Below are 22,958 nucleotides of genomic sequence, written 5' to 3' on the forward strand. Positions count from 1 at the left end.
CACGTCCCCACATCTTCATGTGAGAGCTTACAAACAGGGCCTTTGCTCTCTTCTGAAGATGAAAAAGGTTGGAGCTCCCTCTGTCTCTTGGGAGGGTGAGGAACATCTTTCAGATCTTAAACAGCATTCCTGTGCTGACAGAAGATCCCAAAGCCACCAGCAGGCCAGTGATGGAGGGATCAGAACCGTCTACACAACATAGGGAATGCATGACGCCAAAAAGAGGTTGACGTATTGCGTCCGTTGAAGGATGTCTAGAGTCCTACGCCTGTGATCAGTTAGCCTTTTTTTTTTTCTTTATTGTGATTTCATTCACCTGTGTCATATGGGCAGGGGAGGGCTGTCAGTGGCACAATCCGACGCTCTTCCGCAGAGTGACATGACAACTTAAAATAAGAATAAAATGTTACATACATAAGGTGATAAAAAAGGGGAACATAAAACAGTGTAATGGGAGAAAATGGAGGTAAAAATACACTGACATGGAGACGTTCATGGGGGACAGTTAAAAAAGTCACCAGAAAGTTAAAAAAAAGAACAGTTGGCGATTCTTAAAGCACAGAGAAGTCACCGAATGGACATGCACAGGTTAAAAGTCGGCCACAGTACTAAAAACACTCCAGAACAACACATTTAAAACCCACTTGGAGCACACACAACGAAGAATAAAACTGCCGGGTGGGACCTGCCGACGGAAAGGTCAGAGAGGATGGAAAAGCAGGGGAAGCGGCGGGATGAAGAGAGTAGGGGCGTCAGCGGGTACACAAAGAGGCAGGAGACATGTGGGGTGGTAGATGAAGAGGGAAGACAGGGCAGGAGAGAGTGCAGAGACACTGAAAGAGGGCACAAGAGAGGGAAGGGAATTAGGAGGGGGAAGCCGGTCAGGAGGAGGGAGGGGGAGGAGGCAGGAAGATGGGGTTAGAGTTGGTAGGAAGGGTAGATGTCAGGGGGAAGCTCATCTTCCGGGAGGGGTAGATGGTGGAAGATGCGTTGGGAAAGGAGATGGAGGGTGTGGAGATGGAGAGAGGGTGGGACACAACGGTAAAGGCGCGGCAACTGGTTGGGGGTGGAGTAGAAAGGAGATACCAGGGGGTGAGGAGGATCAAGGCGGCGGACAATATATAGTGTGCAGATGTGTTCAAGGAAAAGGGGAAGGTGGGGGAATGGGATGAAGTCATAGAGGATGCGCGTGGGGGACGAAAGGTGGATGCAGAAGGCTAGGCGGAGCACATGGAGTTCGAGGATTTGGAGGGCTTTATAGAACCGGGGACGGGCGGAAATCCAAGCTACGCTGGCATAACAGAGGATGGGGCGGATCAAGGATTTGCAGTTGTGAGGGATGGTGGAAGGATGCAGACCCCACGTCCGGTCGGAGTTTCAGGAGGCAGAGGCGGTGGTGAGCTTTGTTTTGGATGGTAAGGAGATGGGGAGTGCAGGTGAGGTGGCGGTCGAGTGTGAGGCCAAGGTATTTGAGGGTAGGAGTGAGGTGGATAGGACGGCCATAAATGGTGTGGTAGAAATCATAGAGGCGGAAGGAGCGGGTGGTGTGGCCTATGATGATGGCCTGGGTCTTGGAGGGATTGATACAGAGGAACCACTGGTTGCACCAAGCGGTGAATTGGTCAAGGTGGGTTTGGAGGGTACATTGGGACCGTTGAAGAGTAGGATAAAGGGCTAGGAAGGCGGTGTCATTCAGTCAGCCCTGCTCTGATCTAGGTTAATAGACACCTGCGCTTGAAGGCTATCGAGCACCAATATCAATTGTGAAGTCAATTCCCAAGTAATTGTATCGGCTACTCATAGCAGAGGGTGACGCACCCATCGCGCGGCCTCTTACCTACAGGGTGGTCCATTGATAGTGACTGGGACAAATATCTCACGAAATAAGCATCAAACGAAAATACTACAAAGAACGAAACTTGTCTAGCTTGAAAGAGGAAACCAGATGGCGCTATGGTTGGCCCGCTAGATTGCGCTGCTGTAGGTAAAACGGATATCAACTGCGTTTTTTTAATAGGAGCCTCCATTTTTATTACATATTCATGTAGTACGTAAAGAAATATGAATGTTTTAGTTGGACCACTTTTTTCGCTTTGTGATAGACGGCGCTATAATAGTCACAAACGTATAAGTACGTGATATCACGTAACATTCCGCCAGTGCGGGCGGTATTTCCTTCGTGATACATTACCCGTGTTAAAATGGACCGTTTACCAACTGTGGAAAAGGTCGATATCGTGTTGATGTATGGCTATTGTGGTCAAAATGCCCAACGGGCGTGTGCTATGTATGCTGCTCCGTATCCTGGACGACATCATCCAAGTGTTCGGAACGTTCGCCGGTTAGTTACATTATTTAAGGAAACAGAAAGTGTTCAGCCAGATGTGAAACGTCAACCACGACCTGCAACAAATGATAATGCCCAAGTAGGTGTTTTAGCTGCTGTCGCGACTAATCCGTACATCAGTAGCAGACAAATTGCGCGAGAATCGGGAATCTCAAAAACGTCGGTGTTGAGAATGCTACATCAACATCGATTGCACCCGTACCACATTTCTATGCACCAGGAATTGCACGGCGACGACTTTGAACGTCGTGTACAGTTCTGCCACTGGGCACAAGAGAAATTACGCGACGATGACAGATTTTTTGCACCTGTTCTGTTTAGCGACGAAGCATCATTCACCAACAGTGGTAACGTAAACCGGCGTAATGTGCACTATTGGGCAACGTAAAATCCACGATGGCTGCGAAACGTGGAACACCAGCGACCTTGGCGGGTTAATGTATGGTGCGGCATTATGGGAGGAAGGATAAATGGCCCCCATTTTATCGATGGCAATCTAAATGGTGCAGTGTATGCTGATTTCCGACGTAATGTTCTACCGATGTTACTACAAGATGTTTCACTGCATGACAGAATGGCGATGTACTTCCAATATGATGGATGTGCGGCACATAGCTCGCGTGCGGTTGAAGCGGTATTGAATAGCATATTTCATGACAGGTGGATTGGTCGTCGAAGCACGTTCACCGGATCTGACGTCCCCGGATTTCTTTCTGTGGGGAAAGTTGAAGGATATTTGCTATCGTGATCCACCGACAACGCCTGACAACATGCGTCAGCGCATTGTCAGTACATGTGCGAACATTACGGAAGGCGAACTACTCGCTGTTGAGAGGAATGCCGTTACACGTATTGCCAAATGCGTTGAGGTTGATGGACATCATATTGAGCATTTATTGCATTAATGTGGTATTCACAGGTAATCACGCTGTAACAGCATGCGTTCTCAGAAATGATAAGTTCACAAAGGTACATGTATCACATTGGAACAACCGAAATAAAATGTTCAAACGTACCTACGTTCTGTATTTTAATTTAAAAAAAATCTACCTGTTACCAACTGTTCGCCTAAAATTGTGAGCTATATGTTTGTGACTATTAAAGCGCCATCTATTACAAAGCGAAAAAGTGGTCCAAAAAAAAACATTCATATTTATTTACATACTACACGAATATGTAATAAAAATGGGGGTTCCTATTTTTTAAAAAAACGCATTTGATATTCGTTTGACCTATGGCAGCGCCATCTAGCGGGCCAACCATAGCGCCATCTGGTTTCCCCCTTCAAGCTAGACAAGTTTCGTACTTTGTAGTTTTTTCGTTTGACGCTTATTTCGTGCGATATTTGGCCCGTCCACGCTCAATGGACCACCCTGTATAGACAGAACATGCGATTTTTGGACGTTGAGACTACTGTCCTATGCTGCGCTACAGGTCGTCATCCACGTCAATGCTGCATAGGCATCATCACCGCCACGAAGGCAAAGTACCAGATCTTTGGCATAAGCAGTGCAGCAAAAAGTATGTCCGCCTAGTGTCACCCTTCCTAGGCGTTGTCGGAGGGTCAGAGGTCACACAGAAATGGTTCCAAAGTGAAGGCATACAGTATCGCTAATATAGGACATCACTGACTCACTGATGGTCGGACGAGGATCCGCAGCTTGATACAGCCGTTGTACAACACCCTGGGCGTCACGCTACAAGGAAGAGGCATCTCTAAATCTACAATGGTATCCGGGTACGCCATATGTCGAAATGCTGTCGTCATAAACGCCTGGTCAACGCTATGAAAGGCTTGAATGAAGCTGAGGGAGGTCAAAACCCAAGGCATTTGGCTAACATAGTGAATAGGACTTCTGGTCAGGTGAACATGAAATCTAATAGAGATAATGAAGGAATAGGTTTAATAATGAATAAGAAAACAGGAATGCGAGTAAGCTACTATGTACAGCATATTGAACGCATTATCGTACTGAAGACAGACACAAAGGCAACCAATACCACAGTAGTACGAGTTCATGTGCCAACTAGCTTAGAGGATGATGAAGAAATTAAAGAAACGTATAATGAGATAATAGATATTATTCAGATAGTTGAGGGAGACGAAGATTTAATTGTGATGGGGGACTGGGATTATACAGGAGGAAAAGGAAGCGAAGGAAAAATTGTAGGTGCGTGTTGACTTGGGTAAAGGAATGAAAGAGGAATCCGCTTGGTAGAATTTTGCGCAGGGCATAATTTAATCGTCGCTAATACGTGGTTTAAGAATCATGAAAGCAGGTTATATACGTGGAACAGACTTGGATTCACCGGAAAGTTTCAGAGTGATTATATAATGGTAATACAGAGATTTCGGAACCACATTTCAGTTTGTAAAGACATTAGCAGGAGCAGATGTGCACTCCTCCCACGATTTATTGGCTATGAACTGTATATTAAAATTAAATAAACTGCGAAAAAGTAGAAAATTAAGGATATGGGATGTGGATAAGTTAAAAGAACAGTAGGCTGTGTTTCAGAAAGATTATTAGGCAACGATTGACAAAAACATGAAACGGAATACAGTAGAAGGCGAGAGAAGTTTTGACAGATGAAATAGTGAAGTCAGCAGAGAGCGAAATAAGTCATAGTATAAATCCTTGGACAACACAGGAGATACTGACTTTAACTGATGAAAGGAGAAAATATAAAAATGCAGCAAATGAAGCAGGGGAGATACAAACGTTCAAAAAATGAGACTGACAGGAAATGCAAAATGGGTATGCAGAAATGGCTAGAGGACAAATGTAAGGATTTAGAAGCATATTTCGCTAGGGGAATGATAAATACTGCCTACGGGAAAATTAAAGAAGCGTTTGGGGAAAAGAGAAGCAGCTGTATGAATATGAAGAGCTGAGACTGAAAACCAGTCCTAAGCAAAGAAGGGAAAGCTGAAAGGTGGAAGGAGTATATAGATGGAGATGAACTTGAAGGCAATATTATAAAAAGGGAAGTGGATGTAGATGAAGATGAGATGGGAGATATGATACTGCGAGAAGATTTTGACAGAGCTCTGAAAGATCTAAGTCGAAACAAGGCCCTGGGGTAAACGATATCCGTAAAAAGTACTGATACCCTTGGGAGAACCAGCAATGACAAAGCTCTTCGACCTGGTGTGCAAGATGTATGAGACAGGCGAAATACCGTCAGACTTCAAGCAGATTGTAGTAATTCCAATTCCAAAGTAAGCAGCTGCTAACAGGTGTGAACATTAGAGAATTATCAGTTTAATAAGTTATAGTTGCAAAACACTAACACGAATTCTTTACAGAAGAATGCAAAAACCCATGGAAATCGACCTCGGAGAAGATCAGTTTGGATTCCACAGAAATGTAGGGACACTGCGAGGCAATACTGACCCTGCGACTTATCTCAGAAGATAGGCCAAGGGAAGACAAAGCTATGCTTATAGCATCTGTAGACTTACAGAAAAGTTTCCACGATGTTTAGTGGAATACTCTCTTTGAAATTTTGAAGTTAGCAGCGGTAAAATCCATGGAATAGGAGACATTTTACAACTTGTACAGAAACCAGATGGCAGTTACAAGAGTCTAGGGACATGAAATGGAAGTAGTGGTTGAGTAGGGAGTGAAATAGGTGGAAGCATTTCGCCGATGGTATTCAATCTGAACCATGAGCAAGCAGTAAAGGAAACCAAAGAAAAAACTGGAGAGGGAATTATATTTCAAGGAGAGGAAAACGTTGAGGTGTGCCGTAGACACAGTAATTGTTTCAGAGACGATAAAGGCCTTGGAAGTGCAGTTGAATGGAATGGACAGTGTTTTGAAAGCAGGATATAAGATGAATAATTTTGAAATTTGTGGTAGGTCTTATGGGACCAAATTACTTAGGTCATCGGTCCCTAAGCCTACATACTACTTAATCTAAGTTACGCTATGGACAACACACACACACCCATGCACGAGGGAGGACTCGAACCTCCGACGGGGGGAGCCGCACGAACAGTGACAAACCGCCTCAGATCACGCGGCCATTCCGCGCGGCTAAGATGAATATCAAGAAAAGAATGTAATCGAATTAAATCAGGCGATGATGAGGAAATTAGATTACGAAATGAAACACTGAATGTACTTGATGAGGTTTGCTATTTGGGCTTTAAAACAACCATGATGACCGAAGTAGAGAGAATATAAAATGTAGACGGGCATGCCGACCGTGGTGACCGAGCGGTTCTAGGCGCTTCAGTCCGGAACCGCGGTGCTGCTACGGTCGCAGGTTCGAATCCTGCCTCGGGCATGGATGTGTGTGATGTCCTTGGGTTAGTTAGGTTTAAGTAATTCTAAGTATATGGGACTGATGACCTCAGATGTTAATTCCCATAGCGCTTATAGCCATTTGTAGACGGGCAAAGGCAAGAAAATTGTTTTCTGAAGAAGAGAAATTTGTTAACATTGAATATAGATTTAAGCGTAAGGAAGTCTTCTCTGAATGATATCGTATGGAGTATTTGTATGGAGTGAAGCCATGTACGTAAATGAAAAATTGATGATAAACAGCTGAAACAAGAAGAGAATAGAGGCTCCTGAAATGTGGTGCTTTAGAAGAATTCTCAATATTAGACAGGTAGATCGTATAACTAATGAGGAGGTGAAACTTCCTGGTAATGAGGACGTGCTAAACAGAATTGGGGAGACAAGAATCTTGTGGCGTAACTTGACTAAAACAAGGGATCGGTTGAGAGGACACACTCTGACACACCAAGGGATCGTAAAGTTAGTGTTAGAGGGAAGCGTGCAGTAAAAATTGCAGAGGGAGACCACGAGATGAGCACAGAAAACAGCTCCAAAAGGCTGTGGATTTCAGTTGTTATTCGGAGATGAAGGAGTTTGCCCAGGGTAGAGTGGCCTGGAGAGATGCATCATACCAGCCTTCGGACTGCAGGCCAAACAAGCAACAATATACGTCGATACGGCAGTATCGTAGCTTATCGATACTGCCCGAGCCGGCGACTCGAAGATTCCTTCGAGCTCCGCGAGCGGCGCTGTGAATATCTTCGCCAGTAAACAACGGCCAGGCTGCCGACCAACGAAGACCGACAGGACGGCGTTGTAAGCGTCAGCAACATGACACCACGCTCTATTTCTACATCTACTTCTACTTGTACTTGTAGTTTCGTGCTTCTAGTGAAAGTTCCGTGTTGCTAGTTGGTGCCGAACATTGTATTGTATTGTACTGTATGTGAACCGGAGACCTAGAAACGACGGGGAGAACGGAGCCTCCGGTTCGGCCCCCGGTGGACCCCACCACCACCAGGGAATGTCTCACACCAGACAAGTGTGTTGCTTGGTAGAGTAATGGTAGTGTATGCGTACGTGGAGAACTTGTTTGGGCAGCAACTGAGGCGGAATAAGGGGAACCAGCCCGTATTTTCCGAGGCAGATCGAAATCCGCCTGAAAACCATCCACAGACTGGCCGGTTTACCGGACCTCGACGCAAGTCCACCGGGCAGATTCGTGCCGGGGATCAGGTGCTCCTTCCCACTCCGGAAAGCCGTGCGCTAGACCTCTCGGCTAACCGGCCGGGCGTTGCCGAACATTATTCCAAGTTGTTGATAGCTCCATTTGCTAACATCCAGTACATAGATGCTCGCCTAGAGTCAGGCCTCTGATTATTGCTGGCCACGGCGAGAACAAGTTGTCAACAGTGCAGCAATTTTTCGGAATAAATTGAGTACGATATATTCATTCAACCTGCATTTGTGTGAACAAACCTTTTGCTTGACTGACCAAATACCCGCGGTGGCAGTTTCTTTGACCAGCTTCCACGCCCTTGTCATTAGTAAAGAGGCAAAATAAGAGGTGGCAACGCGCAACACATGAGATTATATATAGAGTGTTCCAGGAGGAATGGTCAATATTCATGCAGATGACAGGAACTATCATTTGAAGTAAAAGCTTCATATTGACATACCTTCTACTCCGAGTGATTTTCGAGATGGAACACATTTAATGTACATTGTTATTTATTTTCAGTATTCAAATGGTTCAAATGGCTCTGAGCGCTATGGGTCTGAGGTCACCAGCCCCCCTAGAACTTAGAACTACTTAAACCTAACTAACCTAAGGACATCACACACATCCATGTCCGAGGCAGGATTCGAACCTGTGACCGTAGCGGTCGCGCGGTTCCAGACTGTAGCGGCTAGAACCGCTCGGCCACTCTGGCCAGCTTTTCAGTATTATGCAATACATTGTCACATTTACACATGTGCAACAGTGAACATTAGAACATGCGATTTACAAAGTATCAACTGAAAAGAAACCATATTTCAAACAAATTGGCCTTTAAGCATTATAGTACACATACATTAAAGTTCACAAAAAATATTCGAATATCCGATGTTCAACTTGAGTACTTTTGTATAGTCTCGGGAGAATATGTTGCGTAGCTTTCCTGTGCACCTTTGCAAATTCTGCCATGAGGGCAGTGGTGTCTATGATGTGAACAAGGAGTTCACCTTGGGCATTCGTCTTTAGTTTCTTCATTCTGGGCTTCGTGCGATCCCACAGACGAAAACGTAGTGGCGTGTGGTCTGCGAGCTTCGTAGCCGGTTCACTGTACAAAGGGCGTTCAATAAGTAATGCAACTCTGTTTTTTTGGAAGCATGTTGCTTTTATTCATGATTCCAATACGCCATATTATTCCCTACTCTTTTGGCTACAAAAATCTATTTTTCAACATATACTCCGTTCACTGCGGCGGCCTTACGCCCCCTTACAGGGACGGCCTGTGCGCCTACATGGTACTACTCTAGGCGACTTCGGAGTCAACGTCTTCCTGCATCAGTAACACCCCCAACGTCCAAGTACTGCTTTCCGCGGAGAACATCCTCCATTGGGCCTCACAGATCACAGATGGAAGTCAGAAGGTTCAAGATCCGGGCTATAGGACGGATGAGGAAGAATAGCCTCACGAAGTTTTGTGAGCTGCTGTCGGGTGCCCAGATTTGTGTTGAGGCGTCGCGTTGCCATCGAGAAGGAGAAGATCGTTTGCATTTTTGTGGCGACGAATACGCTCAAGGCATTTCTTCCATTACCTGAGGCCAGTACAGTACACATCAGAGTCCCAGAAGGGAGTCGCCATGACTTTACGGGCCGAGTGTGCGTCTTTGAACTTTATCTTTGGAGGAGAGTTGGTGTAGCGTCAAACCATGGATTTCTGTTTTGTTCCCAGTTCGAAGTGATAAACCAATATGTCATCAGCTGTGACAATGTTCGACAAAGAATTGACACGATCAGCCTCGTAACACCTAAGCAATACCACACAAATGATTCTTCGTTGGTCTGTATGGTCTTCTGTTAGGTGTAGAGTAACCCAGCGGGTACACAGTTTTCCAGTACCCCAAGTGGTGGAGGAGTGTGTCAGCATTACCAACAGAGGCATCAGTTGAGCAGCATGCTATCTGATTGTGATCTGTCAATCCCCTCGAATGAGAGTGCCCGCACATTCCAACATTGCAAGGTTCACAGCTGTGTGCAGCCGGAAAAGGCTCACCGTGCTTTTGTTCACTGCCAAGTATCTGTAGACATTCTGCAAGTGCCTATGAATGTCTCGAAGTTCTGGTTTTCCCCCAAAAGAAACCCAATGACAGCCCTCTGCTTGAAAAGCACTTCCATTACAGACGCCATTATGAAGACTATGTACAGCGCCGGTGCCTGTTGGAACTTAATGAAACTATAGGGGCTGAAACGGAAATAGTCCACGATGTCCCACAACAAATTACGCATTATTTAAACCGAAAAAGGCCGAGAAAAAACCGTGTCGCATTACTTGCTCCTCGTACTACCACGCCCAGTTCAGTGATTAGGTTAACACTTTGCCGTCAGCACGTGTCGTACAAATTTATTCGCTTGTCGCCTGCAGCTTGTCATTTTTCCATAGATGACAAGCTTCAAACGCATTGACTTTTGCACGCTTTAATTTTCTTTTCAAGTAAATTCTCTGCAAGTTGTACACTGTTAGAATAATTACCCATGCAGAGGTAATGCCACTTTCCATCAGAAGGTGTCAATAGTTCCGTCACTGTTTTTGCTAAAGGCTATCCAGCGCCGTAATATATCTTGAATGGGGAAATGTATCCCGTACTCGGATCACGCTACGGTATCATTCCTTCATCAGCTTCTGTCTTATACACTCTGAAACCCACGCACTTCTACACTCACAACACATCATATATTGTTGTGTCTAGACAAGACAGCCTAGACACAATGAGAGGAAGCCGAAAGGCACGCGCTAAGCTAAAGCAGGATGCCGTGAGGTCTGAAACAGGATACGTAATGAATGCTATAAAGAAAAGTACGTAGCTTCTGGAATACTTAACTTAAATCCATCCTTTTGGTACATCTGGAGATTGTGGCGATACAAGTGAGACTCTTTAGATACATGCAATGTTACTAATGGCGCCTTGCTAGGTCGTAGCCATTGACTTAGCTGAAGGCTATTCTAACTATCTGCTCGGCAAAGGAGCGAGGCTTCGTCAGTGTGCATCGCTAGCTACGTCGTCCGTACAACTGGGGCGAGTGCTAGTCCGTATCTCGAGACCTGCCTTGTGGTGGCGCTCGGTCTGCGATCCCTGACAGTGGCGACACGCGGGTCCGACATGTACTAATGGACCGCGGCCGATTTAAAACTACCACCTAGCAAGTGTGGTGTCTGGCGGTGACACCACATATATCATTGTGCATTCAACAGAGTAGTTTACTGGCAGAAAGACAGCAATGAGTCAGATTGGGCTAGAATAAAAGGTGAAAGAGGCTCAGCGGTTAAGACAAGTACATGCACGCCATTAGCCCAATAAATAATTTACATTAAATGTGATCTATCTTGGAAACCATTCTCGAAATAGAGCATGTGTCTATATGAAGTATTTTCCCTTCAAATGAGCATTCCCGTCATATTCCTGAATACTGACAATTCCTCCTGGTGCATCCTGTATACATATATACACTCTCTGTCATAAAAATAGCTGCCCCAGAAGGACCCAACTGATGCACTGCAATCTGGGTGGGTGTGCTGCACTCCATCAGCCATGCACTTCACGAGTAGAGATGGGTTCGTGATGTCATGAATATTGGTTGATATAAGTGTGCTCCAAAGACCGTACTGGCCAGTACACAGTGGGCAGCGTCACTACAGCATCACCTGAACATGTACTGTGGCCAGGGATCACGTTTTACAGTAGGCTGCCCAGCTGGACGATTTCGAGAAGGGCTGCATTGTGAGGCTGTGGCCCAATCATTGTATTGTGCGCCACACTTGTCATATGAACACCTCTATTGCCCTTGTTCTCGAAATGGGTACAGGAAAGCATGATGTGTACAATACGAGGTGCGCCACCACAAGGAGGGAACTCAAAAGGATTGTCCACCACACATGAGCAGATTAGGCACCAATGGTAAGGATCATTCAATGGGCTGTTCGGTCTTCTATATAACTTCCTGTAAGTGCTAGTACCTCTGGCAACTGGTTACATGATGCAGGGTTCATCACACAACAACCGCTATAATGCCTGCCACTCATACCCCTATAGCGTCGTGCCCGACTCTCCTCATGTCGGAAAAGACCCACTTCTAACTTGGAGATCACAACTGCTGGGTCTGCGTCTAGAGGCATGGTGGAGAGCACCACAAAGACGAATATATCGTCTCTCATGAAATGTCCTGCCAGTTTCGTGTGACAGTATAAGAAGTGTTATTCTTTGACCTATATCTATTCAGTAAAGAATGTATTGGATGCCATGGAGTGTGTCATTGCGACTCCACCTAGATCCACCAATCTGTAGGATCTGCTCATCAATATGCAAGTGGTGCTGTGTGGAGTATCACAGGACTCATCTGAGACCTGCACGTGTCCATGCTGCACTTCTATATGTTTTGATCATGTTGCACACAACACATGTTCTTTCCTCAGAGATGAAAGTATGAGGTACCATCTGTCTGCCTGTCACAAATGATCACAATCTGCCATGTCTTTCTGTGTGCAGCTCCTTTATGGAGTATAAATTGATGTACAGGGTTATTACAAATGATTGAAGCGATTTCGCAGCTCTACAATAACTTTATTATTTGAGATATTTTCACAATGCTTTGCACACACATACAAAAACTCAAAAAGTTTTTTAGGCATTCACAAATGTTCGATATGTGCCCCTTTAGTGATTCGGCAGACATCAAGCCGATAATCAAGTTCCTCCCACACTCGGCGCAGCATGTCCCCATCAATGAGTTCGAAAGCATCGTTGATGCGAGCTCGCAGTTCTGGCACGTTTCTTGGTGGAGGAGGTTTAAACACTGAATCTTTCAGATAACCCCACAGAAAGAAATCGCATGGGGTTAAGTCGGGAGAGCGTGGAGGCCATGACATGAATTGCTGATCATGATCTCCACCACGACCGGTCCATCGGTTTTCCAATCTCCTGTTTAAGAAATGCCGAACATCATGATGGAAGTGCGGTGGAGCACCATCCTGTTGAAAGATGAAGTAGGGGCTGTCGGTCTCCAGTCGTGGCATGAGCCAATTTTCCAGCATGTCCAGATACACGTGTCCTGTAACGTTTTTTTCGCAGAAGAAAAAGGGGCCGTAAACTTTAAACCGTGAGATTGCACAAAACACGTTAACTTTTGGTGAATTGCGAATTTGCTGCACGAATGCGTGAGGGTTCTCTACCGCCCAGATTCGCACATTGTGTCTGTTCACTTCACTATTAAGAAAAAATATTGCTTCATCACTGAAAACAAGTTTCGCACTGAACGCATCCTCTTCCATGAGCTGTTGCAACCGCGCCGAAAATTCAAAGCGTTTGACTTTGTCATCAGGTGTAGCAATTGTAAACGGTAAGGCTTCTGCTTTAGCGTTTTCCGTAAGATTTTCCAAACCGTCGGCTGTGGTACGTTTAGCTCCCTGCTTGCTTTATTCGTCGACTTCCGCGGGCTACGCGTGAAACTTGCCCGCACGTGTTCAACCGTTTCTTCACTCACTGCAGGCCGACCCGTTGATTTCCCCTTACAGAGGCATCAAGAAGCTTTAAACTGCGCATACCATCGCCGAATGGAGTTAGCAGTTGGTGGATCTTTGTTGAACTTCGTCCTGGAGTGTCGTTGCAGAGTTTTTCTACGTATCTGTAGTGTGTCGTGACCATATGTCAATGAATGGAGCTACAGTGAATTTATGAAATCGCTTCAATTATTTGTAATAGCCCTGTATATGTTTATGTTCCACGTCTCCTAAACAACTGTATCCGTTTCAATTAAATTTGGTACATATACTACTTATCGCTTGGAAAGATATCTGGAAGGAATTACTGTGGGGATAAATGTCACCTGTCTCCCTTGAAGGTGGAGATGTGCATTGGGGTGAAAAAGTGTTGGAAATGACTGAAGTCGTGGCGACGCTGAATGACTGGCATACTGTGTTGGTAGTATTGGACTGTGTTCCAGAGAGAGTACTTACAGAAGGACATGACTGAGATTGACAGAGAGAGGTGGAATGAGGGAGGAAGAGAGAGAGGGGGAGACGGAAAAGAGGAGGAGCAGGTGGACAGAAAGAGATGGCAGGAGGAGGCAGACAGAGAAGTAGCGAGAGATGGGCACAGAGATAGACGAAGAGGGGATGGATGGAGAGAAAGGGTGGTAAGAGTTGGAGTGAGTGAGGGGATTAGACAGGTAGAGTGATGAGGAGGAGATGGATAAATGATAGGAGGAGAAAGTCGAAGGGAGGGGGGAGAAGGGAACAGAGAGAGGAGGAGGAGGAGGAGGAGGAGGAGGAGATGTACTGACAGAGAGGGGAGGAGGAGATGAACAGAGAGAGGGGTATGAGGAGATGGAAAGAGATGGGGAAGGAGGAAGCGGACAGAGAGAAGGGAAGAAACAGATGTGTGCAATATATGTAGCCTGTATGTATGTAGGGAACTGGAGATGGCTATGTTGGGGGCAAGTGGAAGACAGCACTGGGTAGTGAGCAGGTAGAAAAGGAAAAGGGGGACGACGAGATGGACAGAAAGAGGGGTGAGGAGGAAATGGAAAGAGAGAGGGAGACGGAGGAAATATGCATAATGAGAATATGGAGGAGATGTGTGCTATGTATGTGCTGTATGTGTATGCAGCTGAAGCTGCAGGTAATATCAGGTAATATGCTAGTATTCACAGTGTGATATGTGATGTTACAAGCTTCCAGAGATGTTACAGAAGGATGAATGTATCAATTTGAAGTAAGGGGCCCTGGTCTGGAAACAACCTAGTCGAAAGTTGTAAGCGAAAATCCTTTTGATACCTCTGACAGTGCACCTCTTCTAGTGCAAGCCCTTTGCTTTCCATATTTTGAGAGGTGGTACTAGGGACAAAAACACAAAGAAAATGCCTAGTAAACAAGGACTCTTAAAGTGTATACCTTAAGACCTATGAGCACTTGTTCATATCTGATACTGACGAGCATATCTTCTCTAATGAGCAAGTGCTCCTAACTCTTAACGTATTATAGAGCCCATGTTTACTAGACAATTTTTTCACGGTGTGGTCAATACTACCACTTCCAAAATAAAGGAAAACAAAGAGGTCCACCGTCACAGGTATCACAATGATTTTCGCTGATTACTTTCGACTCGGTCGTTACCAGACCAGTGTCCCTTACCTCAAACTGATACCGTTACCCATTTCCAACATCCCTGAAACTAAGTAACATATTCACGGAATCACCTGCTACACAATCTCGAAGGCTCCCTGACTTGAAAGTTGGTTCAGTCTTATAACAGCGAAGTAGGCTTCCACCCTTGATATAATGAAGCTGTAGTGTGAGACTTCACACGTGTGCAGAGGGAGAGACAGAGAAAGAGACAGAGACAGGGAGAGAGAGAGAGAGAGAGAGAGAGAGAGAGAGAGAGAGAGAGAGAGAATGGAAGGTGGGAACGTCTTGGAAAATAAGTTGTGATGAAACTGATTTCCAGCATAGTACCGGGTGTAAAAATCGCCTGTTCAGTTATGACTTGGTTTATGTCCACCATTTTGATAAAGTCATGGGTCATTGTATATGGGTGATACTGGTAGGTTCAGTACTTCCCAACTTACAGACATGACTGTAGACGCTGGACAGACCAATAACAGAACTACGTTTCTGCTCACAGGCCCGACAGGAAGTGGTGAAGGCGAAGATGCACCGTGACGATTTGTTCAAGGAGAGAAACGAACTCACACGAAAGATGGAACTCATGGCGTACCCGGAGCTACTCCGTGACCACGAGGTGAGTGAAGGTAGAGCCACAGTGTGCTCGCCCTGTACACGGGTAAGATCTGCCATCACTGTTGTTTGGATCGTTGTTAGCTTTTGACGCTGGGATGTGACAAATTGCAGCATTCTGTTACACAAGTTTATGAGCAATGCCATTACACTAGCTCAATTATTGTAAGTGCTGATCAATAAGTTTCCGTTTGAGGGCGTTGCTGCAGCATATATGCAACTTAGAGCGACTCTGATACTGCTATATAACAACCAATATCTAGACAACGATTTAGTATGTTTTTCCTGTATTTCCATCGCGTGTGCGGGAAATACACAAACTTGAATTTTGGCGACGTATTACCAAATGTGTCCAAAGGGGACCAACGTGCTGTTATTCTTTTCTTGCCTGCCGAAGGACAAACACTGATATACATCCCTCGGACAATGAAGAATGTATGTGAAGCAGCATGTCTGTCGGAAACCATCGTTGTGGTTCATGATAAAGCAAATGTGGTAACGCAGAAGTTACTACAACTCAAATGGGAGACGCTTCAGCACCCCCTTGTAGCTATGATCTCTCCCCACGCGAATATCAGGTTTCGGTACGTTAAAAAAAGAATGCCTTGAAAGGTCTACGATACCTATCGGATGAGGATTGCAATAGGCTGTTATCGAGTCATTATGCTGTCTTAATTCTGGATTTCAGATCGACCTATTATGGAAACCATTGTTTTTTATGTAAACGCCCAAACATGGGTTAGTACCTTTAGCGCCATGGTCAGTGGGCAGTTTTATCCAGTCCTTTAAAACGTAAAAATATTGAAAGTAATAATCATTCTAACAAAATCAGTTCTAAAAACAGTTTTTTCTGTCTTATAATTACCCTACTTTTTGTACATGTTTGGTTATGTGAAAATTTCTTTACATTACCATATGTTGGTAGCTTGTCATCTGCAATTAAATGAAGTTATTGTGAGTTTGGTTGGCGAGTTAACGTAGCCCAACAATGTAGAAAAGGCTGGGGTAATTACAACAAACAAAAACTATTTTGGGCCTGATTTCGTTACAAAATTATTGCTTAAAGTATGTTTACATTTAACGGACCTAAATAAATCTATCCATTGACAGTAGCACAAAGCTGTTGAAACATGTTTGAATGTTTATATCAAAGCAGTTGTTTGTGTAGCAGGTGGATTTTGTCGGCAAACGCGGCTATGCTACAGCTTCAAAACCAAGTGATGAGTAATTATACTGTCCGTCTGAAAGGCTACCATACTCAGGATGGGCAAGTAGCTGTGCCTCGGAGCATCTGATTGCGTTTAGATTGCAGAGAAGTACATGCATGGAGCAGAGGTTGGGTCCAAATTTGTATCTCTCTCGATCTGCCAGTGAACAGTGCAATTCTATGCAGCAACATTGCATCACTAAATAGTTGATACTAAAGTCATAAATATAATTAGACAACAACTGTTTGCCAGATAAGTGTCAACATACGTGTAGTACAATGATGATAAATACACGAAAAGCTCGATATTGTTTGGTTACACCACTGCTAGGCAGACACCTAAACTAGTAATAACCATTAGATTATATGAGCTATCTACTGGAAGAGAGTATAGGCGGTAATGCCACATAAATATACTGATACGGATGTTACATGACAGATCCAGATTCAAAGGAAGAATTCTAAGACACTCCATTTCATCCACAGAGATCACCTACAAAACTCTAACCACACAGGTGTTTTACTAATATGAGTCAGTCTGAGATTCATATCAAGTTCAACTAATAGAAGTGATCGAGTATAACGAGAAAAGATGGCGCGATTTATCACGGTTTAGTTTAGTCAATGTGTGAGTGTCCCAGAAATGCTCAGCTATTCGTAATAGGAAAAGAGATAGGATAAAGTATTGTGCAAAACATTAAGGTTTACTCTTAAGTACTTGACTCGCCTTGGAACATACAGTCTCGGAAAGATAATGCTTCCTCTTGCGTTCATCTCATATAATCATTTCCGACGTTGTGTACGTAATGCGCTTTGCATAGCCCGCCGTGCCAAAAGATCCCTCTGGAAGGTGTCACAATGAATAGATGTTCCTGGGGTACCGATTGATATTTGTGACGAACTCAGGATTTTTGGTGAAAAGGGCACAGAGTGTTATCTTGGATGGAGAGTCAGTGACGGATATAGAATTAACATTAGGTGTGCGCCAGGGAAAATGTGTGAGATCCCTGTTGTTCATGTTACAGACCTTTCAGACAATATTAATAGTAACCACAGTCTTTTCGTCAATGATGTACTTATGTATAATGAAGTATTATCTGAATAAAGCCGCATAAATACTTAGTCAGGTCTTAATAATTTTGGAAATTTTTGGTAAGTTCCTATGGGACCAGACTGTTGAGGTCATCGGTCCCTAGGCTTACACACTACTTAATCTAACTTAAACTAACTTACGCTCAGGACAATACACACACCCATGCCGGACGGGGAGAGGCGCATGAACCGTGCCAAGGCGCCTGAGACCGCGCGGCTACCTCGAGCGGCACCTTAATAAGCTTTCAAAGTGGTGCAATGATAGGCAACTTTTCTTAATGTTCAGAAATATCAAATTGTTCACATCTCAAAACGGAAAAGCGTAGTATCCTGTGACTACAGTATCAACGAGTCACAACTGCAACTAGTCAACTCATGTGTATACTTGGATGTAACGCTTCGCCGGCCGGGGTGGCCGAGCGGTTCTAGGCACTACAGTCTGAAACCGCGCGACCGCTACAGTCTCAGGTTCGAATCCTGCCTCGGGCATGGGTGTGTGTGATGTCCTTAGGTTAGTTAGGTTTAAGTAGTTCTAAGTTCTAGGGGACTAATGACCTCAGAAGTTACGTCCCATAGTGCTCAGAGCCATTTGAACCATTTTTGTAACGCTTCGTACTGATATGATGTGGAAAGATCACACTGGATCAGACGTCGGCAAAGCAGATGGCACACTTTGGCTTACTGGTACAATACTTGGGAAATGCAATCAGTCTACAAAGGTGACTGCGTACAGATCACTCGCGGGACTTATCCTAGAATATCCCTGAAGTGTGTGCGCCTGTTGAACATATATTGCGAAGGACAATAAGAATGATCACAAGTTTGCTGAGCAGCGGGAGATTGTCGTAGAGATGCTGAAGAAACTGAATTGGCAGACGCTTGCAAATAGATGCAAACTATACAGAGAAAGCCTACCTACAAAGTTTTTAGAGCCGCCTTTAAATCGTAAGTGTAGACAGACGGTGGTTATAATTAAACTTTCGCTATTTGAGAGAGTGTAGATGAAAAACTATTTACCGTATGGCTACCCAAATTTATAAGATTGGTGTTCAGACTGTTCGCTGCAGGATTTGCGTGTTAGTGTCATGACTTCCTGTTAGACACCACTACTTGCATGGGGAGTAGAGTTGAAACACAAGAGCAGTGTGCATTACATTTACAGACAGTAAACATTGGTCTGGACAACATGAGGAGGGCTTTTATAAAAATAAAAAAAAATGTTCAAATGAGTGTGAAACCTTATGGGACTTAACTGCTAAGGTCATCAGTCCCTAAGCTTACACACTACTTAACCTAAATTATCCTGAGGACAAACACACACAGCCATGCCCGAGGGAGGATTCGAACCTCCGCCGGAACCAGTCGCACAGTCCATGACTGCAGTGCCAGAGACCGCTCGGATAATCCCGCGCGGCTTTTATCAAAACAATATCAACTCTTCGTGACTGTCGACGCATGAAAGGAATATGGAGACGTCCTCTTTGAGCACCGGGGTTGAAAAACATGATTCGCGATTTGGGAATTGCTCCTAGGAGAGACCGACGGTCAGTAGCGCCACAAATTGTAGAAGTTACTGTTGCCATGGCAGAGAATGCTGGACGCAATATGCGATCTTCAAGCAGTGGACAAGCTGTGTCACGACAGCTGAACGTTTCATGTTCCACAGTTAGAAGAGTGCGGCGAACAATTGTGAAATAATATCAATACAAATTTCACATTACTCGCCAACTTTCTACACGTGACTTTGCTTTTACGTTTCTTGGAAGGGTTGAAGTTGATGATCTGTGGCCTTGGAATATTTTGTGTAGCGGTGAAACATACACTGAGATGACGAAAGTCATCAAATACCTCTTAATATTGTGTTGGACCTCCTTTTGCCTGGTGTAGTGCAGCACCTCGACGTGGCATGGACTCAACAAGTCGTTGTAAGTCTCCTGAAGAAATATTCGGCCATGCTGCCTCTATAGCAGTCCGTAATGGTGAAAGTGTTGCTGGTGCAGGATTTTGGCATGAACTGACCTCTCGATTCATGTCGGGCGACCTGGGTGACCAAAGTATTCGCTCAAATTGTCCAGAATGTTCTTCAGATCAGCAGTAAACAACCGTGGCCTCGTGACATGGCGCATTGTGTCGCATAAAAGTTCCAACATTGTTAGGGAACATGACATCCATGAATGGCTCCAAATGGTCTGCAAGTAGCCGAACGTGCAGAAGACCCAGTCCTTTCCATGTAAAAACAGACCAAACCATTGGAATCACCACAAAGTCCGCCCCCTGTAGCTGAGTGGTCAGCGCGACAGACTGTCAATCCAAAGGGCCCGGGTTCGATTCCCGGCTGTGTCGGAGATTTTCTCTGCTCAGGGACTGGGTGTTGTGTTGTCCTAATCATCATCATTTCATCCCCATCGACGCGCAAGTCGAAAGACTTGCACCAGGCGAACGGTCTACCCGACGGGAGGCCCTCGTCACACGACATTTCATTTCATTTATCACCACAAATCTCATGCAGCATTGATTGTCTGTTAGCACTGACAACTCCAGGCAAACGCCGCGCAGCGAGTGGTAGCCACCCGGTCGCAGGGGCCTTGCCAAGGTTCACGCGGCTCCACCCGTCGGAGATTGGAGTCCTCCTTCGGGCATGGGTGTGTGTGTGTGTTTTCCTTAGCGTACCGGTAAGATAGTTTAAGTTGGATTAAGTAGTGTGTAAGCCCAGGGACCGATGACCTCAGCAGCTTGATCCCATAGGAACTTACCACAAATTTCCAATTTGCAACGCCGCTGCTCTCGGTCGTTAAGTGAAGGCCATCAGCCACTGCATTGTCCGTGCTGCGAGGCAATGCCTGAAAATTGGCGTTCTGGGCACACTTTTGACACCCTGGATCTCGGAATACTGACTTCTCTATCGATTTCCGAAATGGAGAGTCCCAAGCGTCTAGCTCCAACTATTGTTCCGCATTCAGCATCTATTAATTCCAGTAGTGCGATCACAATCACGTCGAAACCTATTCATATGAATCACCTGAGTGCAACTGACAGCTCCGCCAATACACTGTTGTTTTATACCTTGTGTACGCAATACCACTGTCATGTCGATATGTCCATGTCGCTATTCCATATCTATTGTCACCTCACTGTATTTTAAACTCACTGCGGTAGTGAACACACACTTGAGGATCGTCACCGCCAACGAACTTTCATGACGTTCCCCTGTATAGTGAACACGTCACTATGTGGCGTGGTTTCATGCGCAGTTCAGGAATTGTCCAATTTCCTTTGAGGAACTCGGACCCCAAGGACCAAGGACATTCAACTTGAACGGCACAAGTTAATGTGATCTGCTTCGCTAAAATGCGATCCTTGCTCTACGGAAGACAGGTGCTTTGGACTCAGCTATTTCCATCGACGATGTAGCTCCACGTCACACTACTCCTGAGGTCACTAGGCTGTTCCGCAATACATCTGGCGAAAACCGAATCATTGACCGGTCGTTCCAAACTGCGTGGCCACCAAAATCACCACATTTGACTCCATGTGATTTCTGGTTGTGGATTTACTTCAAAGAGAGGATGTACCGACGGGACACTAACACGCGTTGGAGGTTGAAGATCAGCACAGTCAAGGAGGTTGCCAACATCCGACCTCAGATGCTTCAGGCAGCAGTAGAGCAGTCTCTAGTGCGGTACCAGGCTGTCGTAGATGCAGATCATCATCACAGAGAAGCAGCGTTTGTAGCATGGGAAGTAAACATGATAAGCAACTAACAACTGATCTTTAACATTTCATCAGGCGTGCGTTTTCCAGAACCTGTATGTCTCTTTACATTCCAAACCTTAATCGCTTTAACATCTGGTGGGTTCCCTTGAAATCCACACTGGAAATTTCGTTACACAGTGAAACATCCACTTTGAAAAATTAATGAATTACTGTGCTGCTAAACCTCTACGTTATTTGATTTTCAAACAGCTGAGCAAAACTGAACGTACTCAGACATTACTCTCATTGCTTATTCTGATCAACACTAAACTGACACACAATATTTTTAGCGCAACGCAATCTGACTTTCAAAAACCCCTACAAATGAATGGCCCTGACTAACAATAACCTATACCTTTCATGAATCACTTACCTCACAAAAATCTTCGTTAGTCGAACTACTGCAATACAGCGAGCGCCACTACTGCCAGCTAAATAAAAGATTCTAACTACTGAAGGTACTAACTACTGATAGGCATAGTCAGCAAATGAAAGATTTTGATACAGAACAAACAATGTATTTACCTTAATAATGTTCAAAAGTCATAATATATATATATCAGTTCATGATATCCAGTATTACAAAGTTTCTCTTTCTGGCGGCCACACGTCCAGATCGTCCGCTCTTAAAACTCTGCCATCTCTCTCCCAACATCCACCACTGCTGGCGGCTCACCTCCAACTGCGCAACGCTACGCGCTATTCACATCCAACTGCCCAACACTACAATAGCGAATATTCCAACAATGCAAAACAGCCACAGACTGCACACAGCACAGTCAGTGATTTTCATACAGAGCGCTACGTGGCGTTACCAACATAAAGACCTAAACAGGCTACTTACAACAGAAAATGATTATTTCATTTACGCGCGCCTCTCATTGGGCTCTCCCTTGAGGTGCAGTCATTTCTGGTAATTATATAGCAACTGAAGCAAAGCAAAATGAGTTTTTTAGAAAGTAATCCACATTTGCTTTACATGATGCTACAAACCACAAGCGTCGGCTTCTCATAGGTATTTTAATTGCATTTGGATATCACTGAGTTTCATGTTGATAGCCTGTATTTGCCCTTTATACGGTCTCAGCAGCAGTCTTCAATATGACCTGGCTGTCTGACCGTTGAATGTTAGCATTTCAGCCCAGCATGCTTCCATCACTTCGATCACAACGTGACTCTGTGAGACTCTATGTACAAGGACTCAAAATGTCCTCTGCTGCAGTACCACAAGACCACGCCCACTCTGTCTGGCTGTACCATGCTGCTAGCGC

General features: G+C 44.8%; 1 protein-coding gene across 1 annotated transcript in view; it reads left to right on the forward strand.

Moving 5' to 3' along the window:
• LOC124712361 (meiosis-specific nuclear structural protein 1-like) overlaps positions 1–22,958 on the forward strand; it is a 59,316-nt gene that overhangs the window by 10,357 nt on the left and 26,001 nt on the right. Inside the window, exon 3 of the mRNA XM_047242655.1 lies at positions 15,523–15,639. Coding sequence (XP_047098611.1) covers positions 15,523–15,639 — 117 coding nt within the window. The remainder of the gene's footprint in view (positions 1–15,522; positions 15,640–22,958) is intronic.

The sequence above is a fragment of the Schistocerca piceifrons genome, chromosome 8 (assembly GCF_021461385.2).
Source record: "Schistocerca piceifrons isolate TAMUIC-IGC-003096 chromosome 8, iqSchPice1.1, whole genome shotgun sequence".
NCBI classification, from domain to species: Eukaryota; Metazoa; Arthropoda; class Insecta; order Orthoptera; family Acrididae; genus Schistocerca; species Schistocerca piceifrons.